The sequence below is a fragment of the Argentina silus genome (genome assembly GCF_951799395.1).
Source record: "Argentina silus genome assembly, chromosome: 13".
Lineage (NCBI taxonomy): Eukaryota > Metazoa > Chordata > Actinopteri > Argentiniformes > Argentinidae > Argentina > Argentina silus.
Window position 1 is genome coordinate 11,692,196 of NC_139667.1, and position 21,261 is coordinate 11,713,456.

The following is a 21,261-nucleotide window of genomic DNA, read 5'->3' on the forward strand; positions in this document are numbered from 1 at the left end:
TCCAGCCATGTGTGTAAACACAGAGTGTGTCGCACAATACTGGAGGTAAACCCAGAGCCATGTCCTCTACTGTACCTGGTCCTCAGTTGTGAGGATGCTGCAAAAGCCTGACAAATCTCCCACACGAGAGCTACCTGCCCTCTCTCACTTTGCACTTCAAACATGGCTAGTCCTTCTCTTTTTTTCCCTCCCTTCTCCACTCCTTGCTTCGCTTTACACACTTAATTGAGTCAAGAGCTTTGATGGTGGGTGGGAAGAGGCTCTAGTCGAAAGAGAACAGAAATTGAGCACTGACGCTCATTACACTCACTGAACACTTTATTAGGAACACCTGTACACCTTCTGATGGTGGAATGGTGTGGGGAATGTTTTCTTGGCACACTTTGGGCCCGTAAATACCAATCAGTCATCGCTTGAATGCCACAGCCTGTTTGAATATTGTTGCTGACCATGTGGATCCCTTCATGGCCACGATTTACCCATCTTCTAATGGCTACTTCCAGCATGATAACGCACCGTGTCACGAAGCAAAAGTCGTCTCAAACTGGTTTCATGAACATGACAATGAGTTCAGTGTTCTTCAGTGGCCTTCCCAGTCACCGGATCTGAATCCAATACAACACCTTTGGGATGTGGTAGAACGGGAGATTCACAGCTTGAAAGTGCGCCTGAAAAATCTGCAGGAATTGTGTGATGCAATCATGTCATCATGGACCAGAATCTCAAAGGAATGTTTCCAACATCTTGTGGAATCAATGCCACGAAGAATTGAGGCTGTTTTGAGAGCAAGGGGAGGCCCTACCCAGTATTAGTATAGTGTTCCTAATAAAGTGTTTGGTGAGCATAGATAGAATATCTGGAAAGTCTTCTTCCTGATGTTAGGTGGCTATCGCAGCAGGGCTACTACTACCGTCAGTAGTCAGGAGAGATGCCAACAGAGGAGACCCAGAACTACTGTGGAGATGTTCGTGCTGTCCTGGGGGGGGAAAGAACTGTTGCTCACCTCTCTGGGCTTCAGGCATGCCCCAAGGCTGTGGAAGATGGTACTGAGCTTGTTAGTGGAGCTTTGTCTCACTAGAAAATTAGATGCTGAGGAGGAGAGCAGGGGGTCCTCTTTCGCAACGGAAAAGCCAGAGTGTATCAAGCCAGAGCTACCCGAGCACAGCAGATAGGATCAGGAAGATTGTGGGATGCTTTGTCAAGTCTGTTCTAGGGGAGCTCCACCACAAGAAAAGAAAAGAAAACAACGTGTCGAAAAACCACAAACGGCAGCTTGTCGAAGGAGAGCAACCCTAAGTCTGTGCTAAACTCGCTATTTGAAAGTTTTCATCAAATAGTCCTAACAGAGTGTTATGCCGAAACAGAAACCGTAGCTCCTTTTTTACAAGCACCTTTCTCTCTCTCTCTCTCTCTCTCTCTCTCTCTCTCTCTCTCTCTCTCTCTCTCTCTCTCTCTTTTCTTGACGTCTGTTCTTTCTCCCCCCTCTGTGAGGGTTGTGTGCGCATGCCATGCCATGAAGCTTTCTTGTGCTGCTTATGATTGTGTTGCTTTAGTCTTTGAAATAATATATGAAGTGCCTCAGGCGTGTAGTGCCGCTCTTGACTGGAGAAGAAAGAAATCTCAGAGATATCAGTGAAGGCCCCTTCAAAGGCAGAGTCACAGCGAGGGCCTTTGGAATGCTGGCTTGGTTAGAGAAAGAGAAAGAGGGAGGGGGGAGTCTGGGAGGGGGGGGGACAGGGAGCGAGGGCAACTCAGACACTAGCTTTGGCCGTAAAAAAGCCTGCGAGATGCAGAGAAATAAGCTCTGGATGGTTAGTATGGGGAGCAAGAGGCGAAGTAAGAGAGACTGAGACTGGGAGGCAGACATACTAGAGGGGCAAAACTGTGACGCAGACGTGGAGAGAAAAGAGATAACAGGGAGGAAGAGCGATAATTTGAGGCACGGAAAGAGAGAAATAGAGAGAGATGTACAGTAGAGGGAGATTGAGAGTATGAGAGAGTGATTATGATAAAAATAAAAAAATCCTTAGATGTAAAATGATTCCCTATTTTGCTACCACATTTGCGGTAGATAGAGAAGCTAGCTAGTTATAATCATAAAACACCCTTTTTAAACATCACACAAAATCAGATTAAATGTTACAATTAATCTTACAAATTCATTCTCCGAAGTCATAAAATGGCATGCATTCCTCAGATGAATCTATGAATAATCTATCTATGAATTTTCAGATTCATTTCTGTGAATATAGCTGCTTTCATTTCTTATTCCAAAACCAGGCTATTCAACATATTTCCCCTACAACTATGAATCTGTGAACAAAAAATGTATCATGTATATCCGCTTAAGCCAGACGGGCCCATAATTCGTCCCAAATTCTGCTTTAATTTGATTATTAATTTGATTATTGATTACTTTATCTTTTATTTACTCAGATATTCTGAACCATGATCTGATCATATCCACACAAACCTTCAAGATGTTACCTATCAAATGGCATCCAGCTTTTGCATCTGATCATCATATTTCTAATGTTTTAAGCAGTTTAGTTTGGGTCTGGTTTTTAGGCGGAAATGAGTCAAATCGGGCATTCAGCAGAAGAGGATATAGTAGCTTTGCCACACTCGATCACATCCCTTCACAGAAAGTGGCACTAAATACCTAACATCAGAGCTGTTCATGAGCGTTCCCAGTCAGGCATGCCCTGCTCGATGGATGCCGTCATTCTGGTACATCCACTCACGTCTCCACTGACCCAGGGCCGTCACTGGTCTGATAAGGCTGCAGCCAGACCCTTATTAGTGTCCATCACCCCCACCCGCTAAATGCCATGTGTGACAGACTGACTGCTGAGGGAATATCACTAGCCTGGATAGTGAGTGGAACACACACTATGAGTGGAACACACACGCACACTCACACACACACACACACACACACACACACACACACACACACACACACACACCTATACACACAGAGATATGCACACATGCAGATATGTACACACAGAGATATGCACGCACACGAGTGCACCCACACACACACACACACACACACACACACACACACACGTATGCACACACTGGCCTAGTGGAGCTTGATTGCAGCCAGTGCCGAAGGTGTAATTGTGGCCATTACAGAAGAAAGAGAGCAAGGAGGAGGGTGATGGGAAAATCAACTGGGTGGCTATTGGCTGAGTGAAATCATCTGACCTGAATGAGGTCTGTCATCTGTCCTTCTACCTCTCCGCCCATAACGATGACCTGTTGAGGCCTTTGGTCAACCACCTGTTGGTGAGGGACTCCCACAAACTTTATGTGTGCAGTACCTTTCATACAATGTTGCAACTTATTTTGGTACTTTACAATAAGCACTTAGAACAGATAGAATTAAATGAAATAGGCAAGAAAACATGAACACTGTAGCTCTCCAGCATTCAGGGTTATGAAATAATGAGTTTTAATGAAGTTACTTGACTCAATAACTGCAGGCACTGCAACACCCTGGGCCACACAAACATGTTCAACAGCATCGCTTAAGACATCTCCTAAATAGGACGGTACCATCGTGCAGTTCTGTAGCGTACGGTATGCCTGTTCTTGTCCATACCTAGGGGAGAGAAACAAAGATAAATGTATTAGTGTTTATCATGCATACCGTACCAGGATCAGGAAACAGTGTTTTTCCCCCCCTCCGGCTGTCAACATGCGTTGGAGATCTGGACTCTCGGCTGGCTGATGGTAACTCAAATAAATGAGCATTTCTCCCGATTTGCTGCAGAATTATTCGGGTGAAGAATTCCTCAGCGAGTTCTGGAAATCAAGGCCCGGCGTGAGTGGTCCACCGATCAAACGGCGGCTTCGTTTGCACATAAATTGGGGGAAAAGCTCACTTTGCATATCACGGTATTTTGTTTATTGTCAAATCATTCATATGCGGTCTGATCACCTGGCATTTTCCGGAATGGTATATGCCGCGACGCATATTACTTCCTCCTGTGTCTGCAGAGATAGATTGTGTGTGTGTGTGTGTGTGTGTGTGTTTATGTGTGTGTGTGTGTGTGTGTGTGTGTGTGTGTGTGTGTTATATATCATCACAGCGGTTTAGGGAAATAGACCAGGCTTGCATTGCAGCTCAGGTTGGATACAGAACAGTTCACCAACATGGGGGCACTGCAACTGTTTGGCTCGGATCATTCAACCTTTGACCCCCATGCTCTACAGCTTCACGGGTCAGATCCATCCCTCTCACTGGATCCGACCCCTGTGCCTCTGTGTTAGTGTGGCCTCATTGCCATGGTGATCACGTTCCTCCCTCCCACAAGCAGGCAGGCCCATTTCGAGAGGTGGAGAGAGGTGGAGAGAGGGGGAGAGAGGGGGAGAGAGGAGGAGAGAGGCATGAGAGGCTCTCAGAGGAACGCATTAAAAAATGAGAGTGCTTCTCAGAACACAGGTGGAGTTTTTTTGCTCGTGTGGTTTGGGCTTTATTAGGAAATATACAACCTACTATTAAGTGAGAAAAGAGCATAATGCCTCATGGCTATGCTGATGAAGTCTTTGTAAGTCGATGTAGCTTAGAGCCATGTTTCTTAACTCGTCTTACCTCAAAATCACATGTGTTGAAGCATGGCTGGAATGTGCAATGTGCAAGCTTGTGTTTCATCAATGCTGGATTTGAGAAACTCTGTCAGGGAAATGTGCAGTGTAGAGTATCGGGGTGGGTACTGTAGTCTGGTACTTGGTATGCAAAGTCCATGGAGTGTAAAATGAGTGACTGTTCTGCTCGGCAGGCGGGTGCTAGACATGCAGCTCAGGGTGTCTGCTTCATTCACCTGTTTCTACCACCTGGCCAGGCTGATTGTAGCACAGTCACAGCTCCATTAGGGCTTCTGTGTGGCTCAGTTGATAGAGCATGCTTCTAGCAATGCTAAGGTTGCGGGGACCATAGGTACACAACATGTATGGACTCATTGTACTATTGCTTTGGATACAAGTGTCTGCTAAATAGCATATATACATATAGAAGAAGAAGAAGAAGAAGAAGAAGAAGAAGAAGAAGAAGAAGAAGAAGAAGAAGAAGAAGAAGAAGAAGAAGAAGAAGAAGAGTCTTTATTTGGCCATGCAATCAATTCTCATGAATTGTAGGAATTTGACACGTGCACACCCCTCCCGAGACAACACACACACACTGCACCCCCAAGGGAGAACAGAGCTCTGGGCTCTGGGCACAGGGTCAGCCATATTCGGTGCCGCTGGAGCAGTTAGGGGTTAAGTGCCTTGCTCAAGGGCACAACGGCAGTGGTAGGAGCCTTAGATATGATGCCAATAATATATATATATATATATATATATTATTGGCATCATATCTAATATATGTGTGTGTACCAAGTTCCATGCTTTTGTGGAAAAAAACAAAATATATATTGTCTGGACTGCAATACAAACTCTCCCCAGGGCAGGACTGTAGTGCATTATCAACCATGTTATGACTGTAGTGCATTATCAACCATGTTATGTCAATTCACCACCCAAAATGTCTCTTATCGCGTCATCGTGTACTCAAATATTAAAGTTTTGTGCCTGTATTCGGTCTAGTGGTTAAAGGGGCAATCTGTAATTGGTACATCCATTTTTGGACTTTTAAAATATTGATACATAGCCATTGATTATTTAAGAATACTTATAAATGCCTCATGAACTTAGTTCAACTGTCTTACCCCATGAGACCTGGACTGGATATAAGCTTTTAAGTTTGACTCCATTCTTTGTAAACAATGCAATTGTAAACAAACTCTGTATAGCCTCAAAACATGGTTAAAACTATCATTTTGAGTTTTCATGGATGGTCAGTCGGTTACATCCATTACATCCCACTGTCTATGAAATTGAGAGTGGTTACATTTCTCCAGCCCCATCTCTTAGCTGATTACCAAAAAAGTGACTTTGTTTTTGTTTGAATTACAGATTGCATTTTTAACGTTGCCGTATACTGTCCTCACATTGCCCCTGCAGGAGGGGGTAACGAATCCCCAGGTGGCCCCCTCCTTGTACCATCCAAGCATCTATCTCCCTTATTTATTTATTTTACATTTGTCCCAATAGAAGAGCAAAAATACGAAAGGCAGGTGACAATCGTCTCTCCTTGAAAAAAAAAAAAACAGATTGGCATCTTGCTGACATTTCCAGTGGGTATTGACATGAAGCCCCCGCTGCCCTTGTGACATTTATTTTAATCCCATCCACCATGGTTGCCAACATATGGATTTTTGTGTTTACGCATTTTGAAGCGCGACAACTTAATTCCAGCCCCCGTATGTTTGTGTTTGTGTTGTTTTGGTGTGTACTCCAGGGCTACTCTATCAGACTAAGCACAGGGGTTGTCAGCTCAGACAGAGGAAGGCAATCAATAACATTGCTGCGTTACTACAGTACCATTGGGAACAGTTAAACAGTAATCATATAAGATGATGACAGATCATATGACAGTGTTTCTGGTCTTTCAGGCTTATTGTTTGGATGGTGTGGGTTAATGAGAAAACCAATACTCTTTCCATTCCTCTACCCCCACTTTGCTGTTACTCACATCCGACCGCAGTCTATCCAACACAGTGTGCTATTCAATCAAAATCAGTAACTTGAGGTAAATAAGAGAAAATACTCCTCTCCCAGTGCAGCAAGAGCAACATGTCTGAACTGATAGGCAGCGGAGTCTGTTTCACACTGTAAACGTGCCTTTTTGGATGACTTGATATGGTTTTTGACGTACATGTGTGCACCCTAGGAACCCAATTGCCTGGTTTGATTGATTACCATCTGTTCCTAGTCTTTGATTTGGGCCCTACGGTGGGATCCATAGCTGTTAACCCTCTCATATCTGCATGCACTCAGATCATTAGTTCCAGAAACCATGGTGAGTTTATCTTTCTCTGAGCTGTGAGAGATTTTGCTAGCCACAGCAGCATATAATTAAAATGTGCTTGCAGGGATAGGTAATTACATCAGCCATCGGTGTGTGTGTGTGTGCGTGTGTGTGTGCGTGCGTGTGCACACATGCGCCCCTATATGTGATATGCAATCCCTCCCTGACACGTTCCTTAATTAATCCCATCATTACCAAGAGGGTACATCCAATACCACACCATCCACACCATCCACACCTATCTTCTAAGGAATTAGTTGTCCTGGGCGATGAGGCTCTCTTCCCTATCTCCCTAACCAGTCAATATTGAGTGTTAACTTCCTGTGTGTGCGTGCGTGTCTGTGTGTGCAGTTCTGTGTGTTTGTTTGTGGGAAGTGATAGCTGGCATCTGATAATAAGCATAGTGACTTGTAGAGCATGACTGAGTGGTGTAGTACTAGTTTCCAATCAGCCAAGGCCCGTGCTGCTAGATTACTGCAGACTCCCACTGGTCTCTGATGAACTGGTGTCTGACAGAAGGAGAGCGTGTTGCACTGTGCTGCATGTACAAGTGTTGGCTGGGTGGGTTCAATGTGATGGTTCACACAGTTACACAAACTAATACTGTACATGGAGACATGTGGCAACACAGCCATGTACACACACTCAGGTAGAAACATGCATTTGAATATTTCATATTGCTTCCACAATGGACTATAATGCATATTGGAGATGTAGACACAGATGTAGACGCACGCACGCACACAGGCTGATTTAATAACCTATCCCTCCAAGCAAGTGCATGACAAAACATTTTTTATTCTTGATATTTCAATGGATTATTTCCATTTCCCTTTGGGGATGTAATGTAGTATCCAATAGCAACAAAGAACAATGTCCTTCAACACTTCAACCCTGGAACTCATCAACTACATCGTTGCCGCTTGTTTGCATCAAAACAGTAAAATACCATCTGTGCGACTGTTTGTAGACCACTGATGCACTGATACAATGGGTTTCCATGTTAACTCTTTCTCAGTTCCAAGCGGGTTTTGACGGTACAAAGGTTAATGTGTATTTCAATGGTTTGGAGACAGACATGAACATGCACGCACGCACATGCACACACACACACACACACACACACACACACACACACACACACACACACACACACAATCTCTATTGCATCCCCTTCTCTTTAAAAATGTTTCTTTATCACACACACACACACACACACACACACACACACACACACACACACACACACACACACACACACACACACACACACACACACACACAAACAGACACACACACACACACACAGAAACACACAGACACCCATACACACACACACACACACACACACACACACACACACACACTCCCAACCTCCTGACGGCAGTTTGGCACCTAGCAACGGTGGTCCCTGGCTCCAGGCCTGGCTCCATGCCCCTGGGCACTGGCTCTGCGTGGCTTTGGGAGCTCTACCCTGAGGCTGCAGGTTGGCAGCGGGGAGCTGCTGACATCATCCAGGAGAGTGATCCATCAACTCCTTACCTAACGGAACGCCTCGCTTACTCTGGGCATCACCCTTCTGCCCTGTCCTGGGTCACAACACACTGACGCGCACACACACACACACACACACACACACACACACCCACACACACACACACACACACACACACACACATACACACACACACACACACACACATACACACACACACACACACACACACACACACACACACACACACACACACACACACACACACACAGAAATGCAATCTCTCTCCAACACCGCACACTGATAGATGAGTCATTCTTACCGCAGATGTTTATTTGCCATTACCAAGTTTCAGCAAGTAGTTGAGAAGGAGTGTGAGAAGGAGTGTGAGAAGGAGTGTGTGCTGCTGGTACTTTAGTATCATCCCACTGAAAATCCCATAGACCCCATCCCATAGAAAAATGCGTATGTTATTGACTTGTCTTTGATCTTGTTTGTGGAGGAAATGATGGCTTTCATTCAGTTTTATTTGTGAGCCCTTTCCTTATTTGCCTCTAAAACATATCACTGGAGAGAAGCAGTGAAGCACAGACTTGTGTTATGCTCACTAGGCTGTCACATGTTTACTTGCGTCTGTGAAGGGTGTAAGAAAAGCTTTGTCAATGTGTAGCTCTGTTTTAATGCGAGGCAACTCCTGCAGAAATGTGTTTCACAGAAGGTGCGATTTGATATATACACTATTATGTAGAACAACAGACATGTCACTCTACATGTTTCATATGATGTTGTCAGCTCTATCTAGCTGGTTAAGGTGGCTAGCTAGCTGGTGGGTAACAGACTACATTTACATTTACATTTACGGCATTTAGCAGACGCCTTTATCCAAAGCGACTTACAACAAATACATTTGTTTAAGTAAGTGAATCATCTATCCATCAGTCATTATGAGATAAAGTAATCAATGCTCGGACCAGGGGCCATAGGCAGTCACAATGCTAGAAGAAGGATTACTATTTTTATTTTTTATTTTTTTATTAACAGGAGAGAAACTTGTACAGGGGGGTAGTGGGGGTGAAGAGGTCTTTAGGAGGGACCGTTACAAGTCAATAGCATAACATATACACTTCCACTCTCAATAGACTATCAGTTGTCACTGGTTGGAATACTTTTATTCCAAATATCACCCAAATATCGAATCCTGTCGGCAAACATGATAGAAAGATGTTGAGCAGGGTGTTTTTTTACGTGGAGTGGATGAAAGCAGGCTGCAGAAGGATGGCACGGCCGAGCTCATTGTGTGCATTGACACAGCAGCAGGTATTTGAACAGGTACCACATCAAATCAAATCAAGTCGTACTTCACCCAGCACACACTCCTCAATGTAAGTCCTTGTTTTCAGGGGACGAGTGGACGTTGAATAATATGCATTACAACTTATGAATTCCACAGCAGTGACATGTATTAAGCTGTCCTCTCTCAAACACATACAGCTGCTACTTGATCTGCTGTTTATGGTGATTGTGTTCAAATCACAGTATTCTCTGAATTACCTTTTTGGTATCTAAAGCAGTCATCAAGTGATGGAGGGAAGAACAGATCATTGGGGATTATAAAACAGTGAGAGGGATTTGCGATGAAAGAGGTAAGGGAGTGTGCAAGAGAGTCCCTCAAGGAGTTATTACCACGGTGATCTCCTAATGTAATCTAATCAGGTGATATCCCTCCCCCAAGGGACTCACTCCACATCATAGCGGGATTCCCCATGGGAATTATTAACCAAACATTTCCTGCAATTCTCACCTTCCTCCCATTCCTTAAATGACCATGGCGGTTTTCCTGGCTGGGGATCTGTCGCTGAAAAGGATTTGCGGAGCCCTCTAGTGTTTTTCCGGCTCTGAGGTTCCACTAATTTATGGATTCATTCCTTTTTGTCTCAACTACAAAGGCGCTGGTGTCCCAATTCTTTATATATTTCCCTGTTGTTGGATCTTGTGCCCGCTTGCCAATGCCTGGTTGAGCCACTTCCGCCCATCCCATCCTGGTGTGCTTTTTCATGGCTTTCTGTTGCCGCCTGCCCACTTTGTTGGCGTAGTACAGAGGATAATGTGTACACACTCCCCTAAAATGTCCAAAATGACCATTTAGTGCCACACTGCTTGAATTGAATGCCACATTGCCCTTCGTGGCAAAAGTGACTTTACTTCTTAGGATAATCCATGTTGTTCCTTTGTAGCTGTACACTGCGCTTTGATGCAGTTACCCGAAGAAATGTCAGCAATTGATGCTTAATCAAAGCTGATGAAGCATACAAGGCACAGTCACGGGTGAAATAGTCGCTTTGAAAGTGAACTCGACTGAACTCATTCCATGTTTGTTTTTTTGTCTTTTTCCTTTACTCTCCATTCTCAGCTAAGAATCAATGTGTGTGTGTGTGTGTGTGTGTGTGTGTGTGTGTGCGTGCGTGCGTGCGTGCATCCTCTCGTGTGTGTGTGTGTGTGTGTGTGTGTGTGTGTGTGTGTGTGTGCATTCTTGTGAGCGGGTGGTAGACGGTATAATCTGAGAGAATACTTGTCTAGGCAGCATATTACCTATTGATTCTTTAGTCTGCAACCAGACTAAAGAAAATGGATACAAAAACAAGCCTTAGTTTGGTCTCTTCCCCCTCTGTCTGCTGGCCTTAGCTCCCAGTGCATTAACCTGACCGCAGCCTGGCAGGACCGGCGCCCCATGGCATCTCTCACAGCATCAGGGAGATGTGGTGACACCACCACTTTCAGCGGGGTGATAAACAAGCCTCCCAATCAGTCAGCCAGGCGGCACTGTCTTCAGGCAAATGCTGCCTCCTGCTATACCACTAACCCTCTTTAAATCACTGCTAAAGACTCTCTGTTGACTACCTGTTTACTCTTCTTGGCAGTTGTACATCTGTTTCTGGTCGTCTGCCTTCGCCTCATCCTCCCATATCTACATCTCATACTGTGCAGGAATCTATATAAAAACACAGGAATTAACTGGAAAAATGGCAACAGAGGAAGAAGTAATAATAACTGTTTCTGTGCCAGATTTGCTGTATCTCTTTGTTTTGTCGGTAATGTAGAGACCTAAAACAGAAGGCAAAAACATAAACCCTGTATAAGGCCTACGTATAGTAGATGCTTCACAAATCATGAATAAGAAAATTCTTGCAGAATTTGTCATGTTGTGCCTTTCCAATTGTGGCATAACCCTTTTACCACCCTTTATATAGCAAGATATTTGATTCTGAATCATTTGTATAGTCTTATTTGTAAAGTAGGTCTTATAACATGTATATGAAGTCTTAATGAAAGCTGAAATGGTTAAGTTGTTGAGTGGGTGTTCTCCTGAGACCTTAATCTGTTTATGAAACAACACTTCACGCCCACATTTCTCCATTCTGTCTTAGGAAGTACTTGCATTTTCAAGTCACTTTGCAGAGTCTCTTATCAAGAGCGATGGATAATAAGAGCACGATTGCCATTTTAATTTCATCACAAATGTGTCATAAGTCATTTGTTAACCTGTCATAACACATGCCTTTTCCCTTTTGTCAGGCATCAAATAGTTCCACATAACCTTGATATACAACTCCCAGTGGAATATAGAGTTCACCGTGAGGTTCAGCTGTCTGACACTTTCGCACAATTATCAACAGCACACACTGTACAAAGTTTTCAGTTTTTGTTGTTGACTTAACATCGGGTCGATGATCTGAACTCTCAAACTTCCATCCAATGAGGATGGATCCTCGCCTCACACTCTGGGCCTGGAGAGAGACTTTACATTTGAACCTGTGTGGGTGAGAACATACCCTTTCCTCCACAGGGTTTTGTTATTATAAACTGGTTGATCTACCGTATACAAACACAGGACATAATCCCACCCAAACCCTGTAGTGTGAACTAGCCTTTAGTGAAGCAATTTGGGGCAATTATCATAATTTAGCTTGATGAATAACAATGGGGGCATTCAATATCGAGGAGGGCACAGTGAAATCAATGCATAATACAGCTACACTACCATGACACTGAGTGATTAACAAAGGAGCTGGGCGCAGAGAGAATAGTATTATCGACACTGCTGTCTGAGGGATCGGAATGAAGCAGAGATTGTACCTTTAAGTGATGAAGTAATGTAGTCATATTTATGCACCCCCACCCCCCCCGCAGTTCCAGAGACATGGCCCAAGCACGCTCGACCCAATATCATGCAGATAAAACAATGATCCAAACCCAAACCCGCTACAGTCAGTAGCGCAAACAAGCAGAATACAAATCTGAATGAAAACGATCTTTTATCATTTTTAATTTTAGAGGACTATATAGGCTAAATCTAACCTTGTTGAGACCGGGCTTTCCTACTTCAGACATCCTTTGCAGACAGTAGCTAAATGAATTCAGTTTTTCCTTCAGGTTTTCCTATAAAGTAGGAAACAAAATATCAATCCATAGCCTACAGGTTATTAGCCCATAGAATTTGACCCTTAGATTTGACCATTAGATATCTTGGCTTGCCGTTCATGTGTTGACCTAGGTTGAAGATTGGACACAGTGTTAGTATGTGCACACATGCACGCACACACACACACACACACACACACACACACACACACACACACACACACACACACACACACACATTTACATTTTACATTTATGGCATTTAGCAGACGCCTTTATCCAAAGCGACTTACAACAAATACACATAAGTAAGTGAATCATCCATCCATCAGTCATCATAAGATAAAGTAATCAATACTCAGACCAGGGGCCATAGGCAGTCACAATGCTAGAAGAAGGAAAACTTTTTTTTTTTTATACCTAATGACACAAATATCTACCCAAGTGCACCCTTTCTCTCTCTTCCAAACACACACACACACATGCATGCGCACACGCACGCACGCACACACACACACACACACACACACATGCAGATACACACACACATGTGCACACACACAGAAAGAGAGAGAGAGAGAGAGAGAGAGAGAGATAGAGAGAGAGAGAAAGAGACACTATTCAGAGGTAAATGAATACACAGAGACAGGGGGCTCAATATTATTTCATTTCCTGTATCCTGTGGCTCAATTTGAATGGACATTAACAGAGTGAGTCCCCTGAGCAGCTGTGGTTCACAACAGAACACTGAGGGGATGACACCAGTCTATCTCAACATCATACTGTTCTAGTTGCAGATTGCTGAAAGATATATCTAGTGTGTGTGTGTGTGCTTGCGTGCGTGTGTGTGTCTGTGTGCATGTGTGTGTGTGTGTGTGTGTGTGTGTGTGTGTGTGTGTGTGTTTATTATAGTATGTATTTCAGGTGTTCTGCATTTAAGTTTGTGTTGATATTAGAGGTTTGAGTGTTTGGCAAGAGAGTGGGTGGGAATTGATATGAGGACAGAGGCTCAGCAAAGATGAATGCCAACAAAACAAGTCACATCAACCAAAATCCTAACTTGAGAACTTTTTGCTGAACATATGGTTCACAGTATTGTACTCAGAATGCTTGTTGTGATTAGATTAGATTTCATCTACTATGATGTCATCCTCTTGCCATATTTGACAGCCATTAACCCTTGCAAACTGAATTTGAGAGATTAACTTGTGTTTATGTGCATTGTGTGGATGAGAGGGGGCCTCTTCAAACTCCTTGACTTGTTTTCTTCCTCTCTGCTTTAATAATTACAGTCACTGATTATAATCACTTGATTATGATTCAGTGTGTTGTTCCACCCATTGATAAAGGGTTTAGAACATAATGCCTCACCTCACCACAGATTAATGTGAGGGATGTGCTTGAATGGCCTCACATAACGCTGCAATGTGGGGTCGTATTGGAGACAGCTTCAGTCTTAGATCGTTTTCCACACATAGTCTGTGCCTGTACTCTGTCTTCATGCTGGTGAGAGCTGAGAACCCAGTCTCACATTGGTAAGTTGTTGCAAAGGGCATCAAAGTCTTAATGGCGCGATTTGCCAATTAAGGATGCTCTGCGCGCAAGGCAATCCAGAAATCTAGCAGCGCCTTTTGATTAAACTCAATTTTCATTGCCCCGTTGGTGGATATCTCAATGAGGCTCTCTCGCTCAGACATAGGTGGGTGGCATGAGTTGTTGGAAGAAAAGGGATAACGAATCCAGTTATCTCTGTCGTCTGTTTCGGGGAAGTACCTGCGTAATTGTGCAGCCAGCTCGCCGAGGTGTTTCCCCATGTCACATTTGACACTGTCCGCAAGTCTGAGTTTGTTTGCACACACAAAATCGTGCAATGATGGGAACACTTGAGTGTCGTTCTTGTTGACACAGTCAGACCAGAGTTCCAGCTTTTTAATCATGGCCTCAATTTTGTCCCGCACATTGAACATCGTCGCTGAGAGGCCCTGCAGTCCGAGATTCAGTTCATTCAGGCGAGTAAAAATATCCCTCAAATAGGCCAACCTTGTGAGCCACTCATCGTCATGCAACTGTCCATGTTGGTGGCAGCTTGGCTAGCAACACCAGTAGAGCTACAGCTAGCATCAGAACTGGTGGTCATACCAGTGACCTGAGCAGCTGGTCCCAACAGCAGGGGCTTCATTTGTAGTACCAGTACAGTTTTCTGTTTGCCACTCTGGGTGTGGGCTGCACTTTTTTTTAGCCATTTATCCTTTTATCCTTTTTTCACAAATTAGCGGTGTAAAACAAGCTGATGAGGAGCATGTATAACAGCAATTTTGTATTCCTTGGCGCGAGAGCATAAACACTGTTGTGATTGGTCAAGAGGTGTCTGCTCTTGTGAACTCATAGGCACAGGAAGATATTCACGCTAAATTTAAGAATACAAAAAATAGAATATTTATTTATATTCTTAAATTTAGCTACAGCAGTTAATGTCCATACATTATTTGTTACTGAGGGCATCAGTGCGTGTGAGAGAGAGAGACAGAGAGAGAGCGAAACGACAATGAGAGTGCATGAGACGAAGCGAGAGAATACTTCCATTATAATACACCTCATCAGTGATTAGAGGGGGCAAATATAATGAAAACTTAAATGTAGCCGTCACACCTCTGGACGTCACGTTTCAACATCTAGTTGTCATTTTCTTCCAACCAAGACCCACTTTTGTGCAAATCAAACACATACAAACACTCACTATGAAAACACCAAATTGACCTACGCTTGTTTTCCTGTTCTTCTTCACAAGGCTTCTCAATGATTAGAGATGTTTTTGGGCACACAGATGGAGAGTCAGACGCTGTATCTTTATTTGGCAGCTCCCTTACATCAGCGCCAGTGCACTTTGTTGTTGCAGACGTGGCTTTTTGTGTCTGTACTGCAAGGATGGAGCCAGATCAAAGGTTTCACCTGTCAGTCATTGAAACCCAAAGAAAAGGCAAATCAAACAAACAGGTGCTGCTGATTTGGATGAGTGACTTGGAATAACAAGATGTGCCATGCAATCACAAAATGAATATGACTAGCGAAGGCTTTTCAATTCATTTTTGTATCATCGCCAAATGAGTGGTGTAATCGGGACAGCGAAAGAAATTAATATAGTGATTCCATTAAGTACAATCTACTGTATGTAAACATATTTGTAAAGGAATTAGTTGATATGTGAAGCTGAAAAGGTATGATGGGACCTTGGGGGTTAAGCAGTGTGCAAAAGCTACTTGTAACACCTTTTCTGGACATAAATGACCTAATTATCCAAATAGGGGCATACCTCCTTATGCTATGGTGGCCCTGAAGTGGACTCACATCCAAAAATAAGAGAATCTGCTCAAAATACAATACTTGCTGAGTCAGGAAGTACACAGTGGAAAAATATGATTACTTCAATCCAGTGGATTTTCTGGTGGTGATGATTGCCATAGTTATTTGTTGATGAGGGACAGTGTCATTGTGTGCTATATTTTTACAATGAAATAATATGCACAACACAAAACAACTGAACTGTGCTATATGTCCATAGCATGCCTACCTACATCATTTGGATAAGAAAAACAAGTCAGCGTTTTTGCTTCTGGGGGTCAAAAAGCTTTTGGAGGTCTTGTAAACCCATTAACTGTGCTGTGATAATGTACAGTTATCTGTCCTTAGAAATGTCTGAAGTCATGAATACTCAAAACCCTGCTCATTCTGAGGGAAAATGCGTTGTCTTTCGTAAGAGGATTTGGAAGAATACATTTGAATTGTTTGTTTTTATCCCTCCCTCAGCCTTTAACTGGGATTATATTATCTCAGTGAATGCCGTGCCAACAGTTGGACTGATTTGGTATGCTGTCAACAAGCGCTTTAGTTGATTGAATCTGTAACAGCACAGAACACTGTGGAAAGTGTTTACTCGCTCGTTGTGATGGTTTGGGATGTGACTATCGCTTTGGATGCAAATTCCTGTTCTGTTTTCTGGGATTGAGTTCCTTCAGGGGACAATATCCTCGTAATACGCCATAACTGGTGTTGGATATGCTAAATCTGCACTTCAGAGCTAAATGAGAAATTGCCTCAAACAAAGTCCATTAACTGTGGCACAATGGTCCATGTTACAAGTACTCATATGGCAAATGGACTCCAAATCCAAAGACATTGAAGATTCCCTCAAGCAACAGAAACATGTCCAAATGTAATTGTTTTCACAAAAATAATCTGCGTCTTAAAGGCCCACATTAGCACTGTTGACGTTTTATCTGATATGTGACATCCTGGTGATACAGTGTTATTGCACAATGATTCATGTCTGAAAATTGCCATTAAGGTCTAACTCTGTGTATTTTGGACGATACATTCTATTTTCTTAGCTTCTTCTAAAGTGATTTCCCTCATGTTGTGATGTATGACATTTCATACAGCTTTTAGAGCTCTCAAGTGTGACATGACTAGCCTGTTTGTAAAGCTCGAATCAAATATAACTCTCCAAACCTCCTTCACCGGCTTTTGTGCGACTGAATCAAATACATTTTATTGAGAACTGCTCCTAGTTATAGCTGCCGTTACTTTCCCAAATTACTCACCACACTGTGCTTCTGTTCTTTGAGTATTTCTTTCAAGAAAAAACAGGAAGCAAAATGGCACGGCCTTTATATAAAAAAAAAACAGCTTGAGAACATTGGACTTAAATGAAGTCCAGAGAAGTCTTTTTTTAGCGTGTAAACTCCAGATTGTAGATTGTAGGGCAGTGAGAGTACAGTGAGAGTACCTTGACATATACCACTCCAGCTTGGTAGCTGAATTTAAGGTTGAGTGAACAGGTGGAGGCGGAAGCTGTTGTGTAAGTCACTTGAGCAATCAACTATACCCAAACTGCTTCAGTAAATACCCAGCTATATCAAAGAACAAATGTCAAACATAAGCCATCCTATTCCTTGTTGACAAAAGTGTCTGTTCAACCAATCCGCATGATGACGCAACTTTGGTATTAACAAGAAAGCTTTTTTATGTAAGGCTTAGGGAGGAATATCCAAAAAGCCAAGTATTTGCCAATGTTAAGAGCTATGCCAGAAAGATGCAGAAATCCACTAATGGAATTCTGGCATCGTCTATAGTTTGCTGTCAAACTATGACCTACCGATAATTCTATCAAGCAGGTATTTCTGCATCTAGGCAGGGAGAAAACATTGAATGATGCTTTTCTCCCCTTTGGTATAAAATCCTTTTTAGGTGGAGTCTGAAAGCAGCTTTGTATCAAATCACTGCCGGTTGCAGAGAAAGTGTGTGGGCAGGCAACGCCTGGAACGTTTTGGAAAGGCTCCTAGCCTCCGTGCCAAATTGTCTGCAGCCTCTGTGCTTTATAGAGCATGCAAATGGGAAGAGAAACTGAAAGAGGCCTAACTGGAATAATAATGAGAGGACCTTTAAATTTTCCATTGTTTTTGATGACCCGTAGTTGATTTTAGAGAAAGGTGATAGGATGGAACAACCTTGTAAAGCACAAGTGGGAACAGAGACACAAGGCCAATCCTCTTACTGTCTAACTGCTAATCCAACACTATCAAGTATTCTACATGCCAGTCACCATTTTCATGTATTGAGATACCAATTTGTTACCACTTTTGTTCTTATGCTGTAGGCCCTCTTAGCCTTAGAATTGTTGTCACAGGAAAAGTGTGACGCTGAAAAGCCTACTTAGTCTCCTCTATGCAAAAAAAGTGTGATACGATTGAAAAAACATTTGCTCTGCTGCTTTTTCACTGTGAATAACGTCATTTCCAAAAGCTGTGAAATGAGCACAGGTGGTTCAAACACTGCACTGTGACTTATAACAGTCTAAACGTGACTGAGGAAACATACATGTAGGAATATCACGCCTTCACTGATCCATATGGCTCGGTAGAAGCGCTGAGCTCTCCAACATCAAAGACTTTCCAATAGGTGGAATCATGATGATTGACAGCGTATGATAATCCCACCCATAAGGAGGATGAGAGACTCCATTTTCTCATCATTACCATATCTCATTCCAGTGACAGAGCTTCACGTATCGTCAGAAGAAGGTTGTGGATTGGTGGCGTGACATATAATACATAGGTGTTCTAGTTAGTACTGTATGGTCTCGATACGTTCTGATACCACTGAAGCCTATATGGTAGAGAAATCTTCCTGTGAGAGTATTACATACATACATGTTTATGAAAAAGTCATAAACACATGACAGTTTTATCAGATTTGTGAAACCAGAAGCCAAGCAAGATTCACACTCCATCTTCACCTCCGTGGAAAAACAAAACAAAACAAAAGTCACATTAAATCCTTGTTGGATTTCCCTTGGAAAAATGAGAAACTCTTGTTCTACAGAATTTCCTTTTATTTCTTGTCTGTTGTTTTGCTGGTTTCCTCTTACTCCCTGATCCCTACTTTTTTATTAGTGCATTAAAAAATGATTTCCGTCGCCTTTAAAGCAGACAGTCTTTGTAGTCCCCCGCCCCCCCACCCTCCTCCTGTTTCTAGTGAACTGCCTGACTGAATGAACTCAAGTGAGTCGGAAAGAGAGAGGGGACTTCATATCAAAGCTCATAGACACAGCTTTGATTTAATTCTCTTTTTTTCTCATGTCATTGATATATCATTGACATGTAACTACTGTAACTTTGGGCTCATGGTCTTCTACATTGTGAAAGGCACGACTCCAACAACTTTCCCTCAACATACTCTCTTTTTCTCCCCACCCCCACCCCCCCATCAGGTCAGTTCTTGTGGGTGAACCGCTCTACATTTGGGGGTCCCTGGGTCCTGAGCCCCTGGCTGTGGGGAGGTGGAGACCACTGTGGTCTGGACATGGCCGTGTTCCTGCACCCCCAGCAGAGCGGCTGCTACACAGTGTGGCTCATCGAGAGGGACAAACCACCGCTGGCCATCCTCTCCACGGACACGCTACCACGCATCACTGGGTGAGCAGGCATCTCCTCTATTGTAACTGCATGCTAAGGTGACCCTATCTTACTGACTGACTGTATGGGGGAGTTTGTGGTATGATCATCAGCAAGCATGTGTACTGTACATCCAAATGAATGTAGATGCAAACATGTGCACCTCCAGTATACATATGTATAGAGAGACACACATGCACATTTACACACACATACACACACACACACACACACACACACACACACACACACATACACACACACACACACACACACACACACACACACACACACACAGACACAGACACAGACACAGACACAGACACAGACACAGACACAGACACATATGCAAGCTAACACACAAACAAACAGAGCTGTAGCGGCCGGAGGACTTCATTGCACTAACAAACCATCCTACAAACCTAAAAAGCACACAAACAAAATCACACCGAAAAACAAAAAAAGACGCCATGACAAAAACCCAGCAAGCGAATAATCATGTCAACAACCAGCGGGACCCTCCAGGTGTTGCCGTCCTTCTACATGCTCTACGACTGCGGTTGTTTACCTCATTCTGCAACACTGCAAATCACCCAGGTGGAACAGGATGTGTGTGTTCAGCCATGCAAGCTGGCAGCCAATAAAGTGCATCACCCTGTTCTGCCTCTTCACTCAGTGTTTGTGAACAAGGCCCAGAGTGTTTCCTAACCATAAGACCTGACCAGAAAAGGAAGCACCCTACAGCCTATATACAGTACCAGTCAAAAGTTTGGACAAACCTTCTCATTCAATGGTTTTTCTTTATTTTTTTATTATTTTCTACATTGTAGATTAATATTGAAGACATCAAAACTATGAAACTATGAACACATATGGAATTCTGTAGTAAACAAAAAAGTGTTAACCAAACCAGAATATGTTTTAGATTTTAGATTTTTCAAAGTAGCCACCTTTTGCTTTGATGGCAGCTTTGCACACTCTTGGCAAGGTGTGTCCAAACTTTTGACTGGTACTGTAACTAGGGCCTGGGGGGGTTTTCCTAATCAGGTCAGGTCATCAAGGAAAGAACAGGCTCTGTTTATGAGTAAGAAAACCCTGATACAGTATATATATGCTTTGGAATGATACCCAATTCTCATTGATAGGGATGTACAGGAGAGGAAGATGGTGGAGGCAGAAATGAGAGGACGGTGTTTCATACCATTCCTAATTCCATTTGTTACAATGTGTTACAATGAGCCCATCCTCCGATTTCTGCCTCCCCTGTTGTACAGGTAAGGTCAGCAGTCTCTGCCTTCCATCCCTTATGATTGAACTAGTTGTGCTGACGACACTAGGTCCATCTGAACTGAACATCCTATTGTAAATGCCCTAGCCTGCCTCAAATGAAATATTTGCGAATCAAATTATGGGAAACTGTCTTTCTGTGATATTTCACAATTGAATATCAGAAAGATGTGGCACTTTCAAGTAAT

At 43.1% G+C, this 21,261-nt stretch overlaps 1 protein-coding gene across 1 annotated transcript in view; it reads left to right on the forward strand.

The window, feature by feature from the left end:
* The window catches only part of alk (ALK receptor tyrosine kinase), a gene marked incomplete at its 5' end in the record, with an annotated part of 253,051 nt that overhangs the window by 124,244 nt on the left and 107,546 nt on the right, over positions 1-21,261 (forward strand). Inside the window, one exon of the mRNA XM_083682991.1 lies at positions 19,603-19,807. Within this exon, the coding sequence (XP_083539117.1) occupies positions 19,603-19,807 (205 nt within the window). The remainder of the gene's footprint in view (positions 1-19,602; positions 19,808-21,261) is intronic.